This window comes from Carlito syrichta, unplaced genomic scaffold, assembly GCF_000164805.1.
Source record: "Carlito syrichta isolate Samal-C Ts95f unplaced genomic scaffold, Tarsius_syrichta-2.0.1 Scaffold304320, whole genome shotgun sequence".
NCBI classification, from domain to species: Eukaryota; Metazoa; Chordata; class Mammalia; order Primates; family Tarsiidae; genus Carlito; species Carlito syrichta.
In genome coordinates this window covers 19531-28209 of record NW_007248416.1, presented here as the reverse complement: position 1 = coordinate 28209, position 8679 = coordinate 19531, and the positions used below count along the sequence as shown (strand labels likewise).

The 8679-nt window shown below is 39.8% G+C and overlaps 1 protein-coding gene across 1 annotated transcript; it reads right to left on the bottom strand.

The window, feature by feature from the left end:
* Nucleotides 1-7141: 7141 nt before the first annotated feature.
* On the bottom strand, nt 7142-8156 carry LOC103262048 (olfactory receptor 6B1). Its single transcript, XM_008059658.1, has one exon. The coding sequence runs from the start codon at nt 8100-8102 to the stop codon at nt 7167-7169; it is 936 nt and encodes a 311-aa protein (XP_008057849.1). The 5' UTR covers nt 8103-8156; the 3' UTR covers nt 7142-7166.
* Between the last annotated feature and the right edge of the window lie 523 nt (nt 8157-8679).

Here is an 8679-nt window from a genome sequence, read left to right as displayed (position 1 = left end):
GGGTCTTCTGGCTTTGTTCACTTTTCTCTCTGCTTTACAGTCTGTCTATTCAGCAGTATGTAGTCTTGGTCCGTTCAGAGAATCTCACCAGTTCACTTATGCGGTCACCATCTTGCTTCTCCCCACTGTCTATGTTTTTTTAAGCTATAGCATTTTCCATCATAAGGATATAATACATTTTACTCACCAACTCTATTTTTTAACACGCTGCCCACCTTCTGGCTTTTCTTATAAACATTGCAATAAGCATCTCATTAGTTATTTTGACATTAATACATTTCTTTAGTATAAATGTCTAATTGGAATCATTTTACTACAAGTTTTACTTTATTCCAAGCATCATTGACCTTTTTCATGGAACATACTACAAGCCTTTACACTCAAATTTGCTCTGTCCTAACACACCTGCTCTAATAAAAATAAAATAATACTTTATTGAACTCTTACTGTATGCCATACACTAGTCTAAGTATTTTATCTGTATTATCTTATTTGTCTTTTTGGGTTTTTTTTGAGTTGGAGTCTCACTCTGTTGCCCAGACTGGAGTGTGGTCACAGCAACCTCAACCTGCTGGGCTCCGGCGATCCTTCTGCCTCAGCCTTCCAAGTAGCCAGAATTACAGGCATGCGCTACCACGCCCGGCTGATTTTTTGATTTATTGTAGAGATGAGGTCTTGCTGCCCAGGTGGGTCTTGAACTCATGGACTCAGTCAATCCACTCACCTCAGCCTCCCAAAGGCGTGGGATTACAGACTGAGCCACCGAGCCCAGCTTCTTATTTGATTTTAAAAACAATGCTGTGAAATAGATTTGACATTAGTCTTGTTTTTCATATGAGGAAACCGAGTCATAGAAAGGTTAAAGTAATCCTAGTTTATACTGCAGGAACTAGCTGCAGACCAGAAATGTAAGCTTCAGAGCCTGGGCTTTGTATTCACTACATTATACTTTTCAGATTGGCTCCTTCTCATCTTTCAGTGTCTGTTTAAAATACTACCTCCTCCTAAACTTTCTTGACTGCTGTTCCTAAAGTATTCTACACTTTCCTAGTCATACCCCAGTATTTCAGATCTGGTCTCTGACTTGCTCTTTGACTAAGAGGCTAGGTTCCATCATTTGCTTCTCCTGAATTCTCTTGCTGTCTGGCTGCTGGATGGATTCAGCTGATGGAGGTGCCAATAGGAGTCAAACACACAAAAGAAGAGAGAAAGAAAGAGGGAGAGAGAGAGAGAGAGAGAGAGTGAGAGAGAGAGAGCGAGAGAGAGAGAGAGAGAGTACACGAGAGTGCTCTCAACATTTTATACCTGTCTCTTGTGAAGCTCCCACAGCTCCCACCAGCTGGCTCATCCAACACAGCTCCATCCCCAGCAGCTTTAATAATACTACCTTCTCTACTTGTCCTGCTGGCTCTGAGGATGTTAATGATTTACTGATGTTGCTGGTCTCTGGGTGACTAAGCATCCCTTATTTCCTCCTGTAGCCAAGTCTGTACTTCTTTAAGTAATGCCTTCATGAAATCCTCTTCATTTAAACCATCTGGAAGAACTTAATTTTCTGGCAGGCACCTGACTGATAGAATCAACTTATTTTCACTATTTACTTCATGCTACCTTTTTTCAATCTGAAGTTATCATTTTCTATTGCGTTTCTCCAGTCTAAAATTTAAAATGTATAAATGAAAAGATGTTGCCTGCTTTATTCAACTCTGTATCCACAGCATGCATTAAATATTTGTCTTATTTACTTATCTATGTATTTATTTACTTAAAGTTATATATATATATATACATATATACACATATGTATTAAATTGCCTTACAGCAAAATATACATATGTATCTATGTTTCTGTCAGAGTGGCCTAAAATCAAAACATTGTTGTTTATGCATCCTGAGACAAAGAAAATAGCCTATAATGTAGACTCTATTGAGGCATTGAGTTCCAGGACAGCAGGAAAACAACCAACACAATGGTGCCCCTCAACACTATCACTAATAGCCAGTGTATTAAAGCAGGGGTCCCCTACCCCAAGGTCATAGACCATGACCCTGTTAGGAACTGGTTGCACAGCAGGAAATTGGGGAGTAGTGGGAGCAGAGCTCTACATTCTGTCAGATCAGCTGCGACATTAGTTTCTCATAGGAACTCCATCCCTATTGTGCACTGCACATGCAAGTGATCTAAGTTGCATGCTCTTTATGAGAATCGAATTCCTGATGATCTCTCCACAACCCTCACCCCTGTCCATGAAAAAATTATCTTCCATGAAAACTGTCCCTATTGTCAAAAAGGTTGGTAGCCGCTATTCTAAAGGGCTGACTGGAGTCTACCAATCAAAGAGTCATTTCTCCATCAACATGGAGCCTGTATTTTCTCTGATTAGAGTTTATGTTTTTCTTTAAAAATTTTTACCCAGCAGGCAATCTAGAAAGGAAAAAAAGTGGGTTGGCAGCTTGCACTGTTGAAAATTGAATTTTAACTAGGGAACCCACGTTCACCTCAGGGATTGAGTGGGGGTGAATACTGATGCTTGTTGGCTGGATCTCTATGCACCACTGAGGTGAAAGAAAAGATCTGAGGAACAATGAGACCTCCTATGTAGAGGGGATGCATTTTCACCAGAAGGGATTCAAAGATGGGTCAGGGAGCTGGGATTTAGCTGAGAGCTTTGATTAGGGAAATGGTTTTGGGAAGAAAAATAGAAAAAAAAATAGAGCAGGAGAAGACTCGGGAAAGGAGTAAGAGAAAGCCATGGAGTTCCCTCCTGTGAAGACTTTTGATGATTTTTTGGAGGGCAGGCTTCTTATAGTATAGACTTCCCCCTTTAGGCAAGTATTCTAGTGTTGGGAGCCAGCCATGGACGTCCACTGAGCATTAGGGATCAGGAAGGGCCGTTGACCCCAAGACCACTAGGATGTGTTCGGGAGCTGTTGACCCCATTCCCTCCCTCCTTTTCCACTTGGCACTGCAACTAGAAAAGGCTCCTGCTGGCTCTAACAGAGGACTCTGAAACTGGAATGAGTACAGCTGAACTTGGGAGTTTATTGTTCCCATTTTCTATGGTTAATGGTTTTTGCTTTTAAACAATTTAAGTTCAACTTTGAGTCACATTGAGGAGTTTTAGTGTAGGTCACAGGTTCTCTTGATGTGACTTTAGAAATTTATAGATATAGGTTTTAGGAAATAGTTTATACAGATTGAAGAAAATTTAGGTAACCATTTTATTGTAGAAGTGTGGTTAGTTTAGTTTGATTTAGGGAGGTCAGTGAAGTTTGAATTAGGCCAGCTGGTGTTAGGAGAGTGTAACCATAGAAGCAATTGTTTTAATAGAAACTAGTTTGAATTAGCACAGAATAGTAGAAGTTAATAATTCATTATGGTGGTTTCGGGTTTAGACATTGAGTGATGTTATTTCAAGATGATGTAGTTATAATACAATTAAGGGCGCATGAAAAACTGGTTTGGGGAACATTAATCAAGCATAAGAAACAAAAAGAAAATTTGTGGTTGTTCTTCCTCATGTTTTTCCTCATGTTCTTTCTCATGGATGAAAAAACATTTGCTTGAGAGTGGTGGGTGTCCTTTGAGAGTGGGGGGTGTCCTTTGTGCACCTGAACCTGTTCATGTGAATGGTACATGCTGCCTTTTGTGTTTTGTGATAGTGACTTTGCAAAATTTAGGGATAAAAGCCCACAGTAATTTGCAATTAAAGGCTTCTGTTCAATATTGAACAGTCCCTTTTTTTCTCCTTTCTAGTCACCTACCCTCTCTCACCTCCAGGAACCTCTGAACCTCGCAGGAGCTGAACTCCCGCATTCTAGGATCCCATTGGCATCAGTATACCAGTTAGCATTTTTGTAAGAGACTGTGTTGGGCTTCATTGAAATTTTTTTTGGAGATTCTTTCAGTGCTTTTACCCATTTTATGATGGATGGTTTACAAACATACCTGTTGAGGCAGATTCCTGCCTTGATCTGACCTATGCTCTCTCCTGTGCTTGGCCTATGCACTTAGGAATTTCACAGAGATGCCAAGGTTGCATGACTAATTCCCATCTGTTCCTTGAAACACAGTTTAACAGCATTAACTAAGGAATCCGCTTTCACACTCTTCCTTTTCCAAGCACTTATGAGAAACGTTAAAGAAAGACAGCCCTTATGTATTCCAGATTATGTATATGGAGTTCAGTCAGTGTGGGATTACTGTAGACAGGTCTGGAGAGCACAGTCTTCCCAACCGGCTTACCCATGTAAACCCTAGCCAAGTGGCAGCTTGCTTAGATTATATACCACTCCAGATATTTGACAAGCAAAGTCTTTTTTATCATGTCAGTTGATCCTCATAACCATTGTGTAAGGGAAGCTGAGCAACAATTATTACTCCTATTTTTCATATGAAGACTCAGTGATCGGAATGTACAGATTGTTTGACCAAGGTCACATGATAAAAATACATTTAGAGATAAAGCTCAGCTTTGTTTCATTTTTTTTCTCTTCATATATGTGAAATGTTTATTTGCAATTATTTAGGCTCTAGTGAGAAGGCATTGACAATTTTAAAATTAATTTATTTTATTTAAATTCAAGGGGTACATGTGACGTTTTGTTACACAGGTATACTATGTGATGGCAAGGTTTGGGTTTTTGATAAGTCTATTTTCCTGGTGGTGAGCATGAAACCCTATAAGTGGTTTCTTAACCCTTAGTCTTCCTCCCTCCTTCTACTCTTTTGTAGTCCCCAGTGTCTATTGTTCTCATCCTTGTGCCCAAGTGTGTCCAGCGTTCAGTTTCCACTTTTGAATGAGAACATACAGCATTTAGTTTTCTATTTCTGTGATAATTCACTTAGAATAAAATAATGGCCTCCAATTGTATCTATGTGGCTGCAAACAGCATGATTTCATTCTTTATTGTGACTGCATAGTATTTTATTGTCTAGATGTGTCTCGTTTTCTTTATTGAATACACCATTGATGGGCACCTGGGTCAGTTCCATGCCAGACTTCAAACTTTACTGCAAGGCTATAGAAGTCAAAACTGCATGGTCCTGTTGTCAAAGTTCTTTATCCTCTATTTCATAATCTTTACTGAACACGTCTTTGCCTGTTTTTAAGGCATATATTTAATATCACTATATGACTGAGTGATTATATTTTTATATACTTGAAGTTTTCTGAAAGTAATTTGTTTTATATATTTTTGGGTTTTAAATGGAAGTATTTTCATCACCACTTTTTTATTTTATCAAGGGACTAAAATAAATTCCAGGAGCAAACATTATATCATCTTCATTTTGAACATTGTTTTACTTTGTACATTTACTCTCTAAAGCCAGTTGTGCTTGCATTTTATTTATTTATTTTCAGGTACCAATACTTCATATTTGTCCATTTCTATTTTATCAACTATTCTTAAGCTATAGTAATTCATGATTTCAACCATATCCCTTCATAATTAGCTTCTGTACTTGGCATCTGGAGAAGCGTGTTTTCTCTTTGAGGAGACCGCATTTGCAAAAGAAAGGACCCAGAGCTTGGAGTCAGGAAACTGACCTATTCACTTAAATTAATGGCCTCTGCTCAAAAGCCCTCTGCCCCCCACTATCTATGGCTGTATGTTATTTACTTCCTTGAACATCTGTTCTGGAAGCTTGTAAAATAGAGCAAATAATTCCACCTAATGTTTCTTACTTCAAAAGATGGGAAAGCATTCTTGAAATTGCTGTTAGTTCCTAGCTGAAAAATGTTGTAAATGCAATAAGCTATCTTGTTTAAAGCTGTTCTAATAGAAGAATCAAATTTCTAATGACATTGGCCCATTTTGTGGAATACAACTTAAAGTACAGCTCCCTTTGCCACTGACAAAATTATGAATCCAAAGTGGGCATACCCTTCTGTGTGTGTGGGCACGTGATTAAAAGGTCTAATGTGCACGTATATTGTGTCAGATAAGTAGGTGGGAAGACTTGAGAATCACTGTTGCAAGAAATGAAAATCCCTGTTAAATTCTAAAATTGGTCCGGTTACTTGTGTCTGAGATGCATGTGAAGACAGTGAAGTCCAGAAGGAAGAAAAAGGAGGAGGAGGAGGAGAAGAAGAAGAAGGAGACAACATAGAGATCAGAATAAAAGAGGACTGATAAGGGAAATCTTCATTCAGCAATTGGTGTATTTATTAATATTTATCATCTATTTTATACTTATTCATTAAAGAATACAAACAGGCCAGGCTTGATGGCTCAGCCTGTAAACCTAGCACTTTGGGAGGCTGAGGAGAGTAGATTGCCTGAGCCCACGGGTTCGAGACCAGTCCAGGCAACTTGGTGAGACCTCATCTCTACAATAAATTTTTTAAAAATTAGCCAAGTGTGGTGGCACATGCCTGTAGTCCCAACTACTTGGAAAGCTGAGGTGGAAGGATTGTGGGAACCCAGCAACTCGATGTTGGGTTGGCCATGAGCATGCCACTGCACTCCGGCCTAGGCAACGGGGTGAGACTCCAACTAAAAAAAAAAAAAGGATACAAATAAACATTGTGATATCTAGAAATTCAGTGAGGTAAGTTATATCAAAAGACAAAATATAATTGTATAAGATGCAGTTCATTGACAGATAAAAGAAAGCACTCTATTTGAAGCAGAAGGGAATTTAATACAGGTAAATAAACGTTTGCAAGAAGTGTTGGAAGGAATGGAAGCACAGTCTTTAGTCTCTGCCACCAAAATTCACTCCCAGCATAATTTCAAGAATGGGATTGTTGAGGGAGCCGCTACCTCTTATTTGGAAAAATGGGAAATCAGGAAGCCACCGCTTAATCTGTTAGTCCCAGAGATCCTAATATTTGCTAGATCCAAAAAGATCTAACTTACACATAACCATCTTTCTTCTACTTAATTCAATTATAAATATACTCACGGTCTTAAAAACCCCATCTGGGGTCCTAGCCATCAAGAATTTCTTTATCTGGCTCTCTGTATAATGTGTGTGCCCTGAGAGCACAGACCACATGCACAGATGCTGACACAGCAAGAGTCTGAGATTGATGTGAACATGGAGATGTTGTATTATATTAACATGGATAATGTCCCAATTGACTATTAAAAGAGAGAGGTTGGAGAAAGGCAAACAGACCTCAACCAATCCTTTCTGTCTAATCAATCACAATTAACTAGTCAGATCCAATGGCCTGGCAATAGGTCAGTTTCTTCAGAGCTTCTTTGACCTCTCGGTTTCTTAGGCAATAAATAAAAGGGTTGAGAGCAGGAGTGACAATGGCATAGAAGATGGAAATAATTTTGTTCATGTTGTAGGCATGAATGGCTCGGGGTCGGGCATACATGAAGATGGTAGCTGAATAGAAAATGGTGACCACCACAAGGTGGGAGGCACAAGTGGAGAATGCTTTCTGCTTTCCTGTGGGCATGCATAAGACAGTGGTTAGGATGCATCCATAGGACAGGACAGTGACAAAGAGTGGGAAGAGGAAGATGAACAATGCCAGAATAAAGTCCACCAACTCAGCTATGGACATGTCTGTGCAGGAGAGGTTAAGTACTGGAGAAATATCACAAAAAAAGTGATTGATGACATTGGGGCCACAAAAGCTGAGGTGGGAGATGAAGTAGATCTTTGCCAAAGAGATGCCAAAGCCAATGCTCCAGGAACCAAGACCCAGGCGACAGCAGAGCCCATGGCTCATAATGGTAGGATAGTGGAGTGGGCGGCAAACGGCCACGTAACGGTCAAAGGCCATGGCAGCTAGGAGCACACATTCTGTGCACATGAGTGCAATGAAGAAGTAAAGTTGTATCATACAATGAGTGAAGGAGATGCTGTTGTTCACAGACCAAAAACTAAACAGTAACTTGGGCACAGTCACAGAGATGTACCAGGTCTCCAAGAAGGACATGTTGGCCAGGAAGAAGTACATAGGCTTGTGCAGTGACCTATTCTGCTGCACCAATACGATGATGATCACATTTTCAGCCACTGTCAGAATATAGGCCACAAGGAACATCAGAAACACAGCTGCACGCATACTCAAGTTCCCAGGAAATCCCACGAGAATGAATTTGGTGAGTTGTGTCTGGTTCTCCACTTCCATACTGGAGGCACAGAGCTTAGCTCTCCTTGAAGGAAAGAAATAATCTAGTCAGTTTCCATGGTCAAGTTGAAATCTTTTGTCCTTGCCTTCTTTATCAGTAACAATAACAATTATCCTTTATTTGACAACATTTTAGGTTAGACCATGAAACTGGGTATATTATACACATAAAATAATTTAATTTCCATGTAGCTTCACATGTGTGTGTGTGTGTGTGTGAGGCTGGAGTGCAGTGACATAATCATGGCTTACCTCAGACTCAACTTCGTGGACTCAGGCAATCCTTCCACCTCAGCCTCCTAAGTAACTGGGACCACAGTCCCATGCTGCCATGCCCAGCTAATTATTTTATATTTTGTAGATATTTTGTTGTTCAGGCTGGTCTCAAACGACTGGGTTCAAGCAATCCTCCCACCTCATCCTCCTAAAATGCTGAGTTTGCAGGCATGAGCCACAATGCCCAACCATGTGTATCTATTTTCATTATAAAGAAACTGAGTTTTAGAGAAGTATTAAGTAACTGATCAAGACCACACTGGTAGCAGGGTAAGAACCACATTGAAGCATAAGTTTGAAG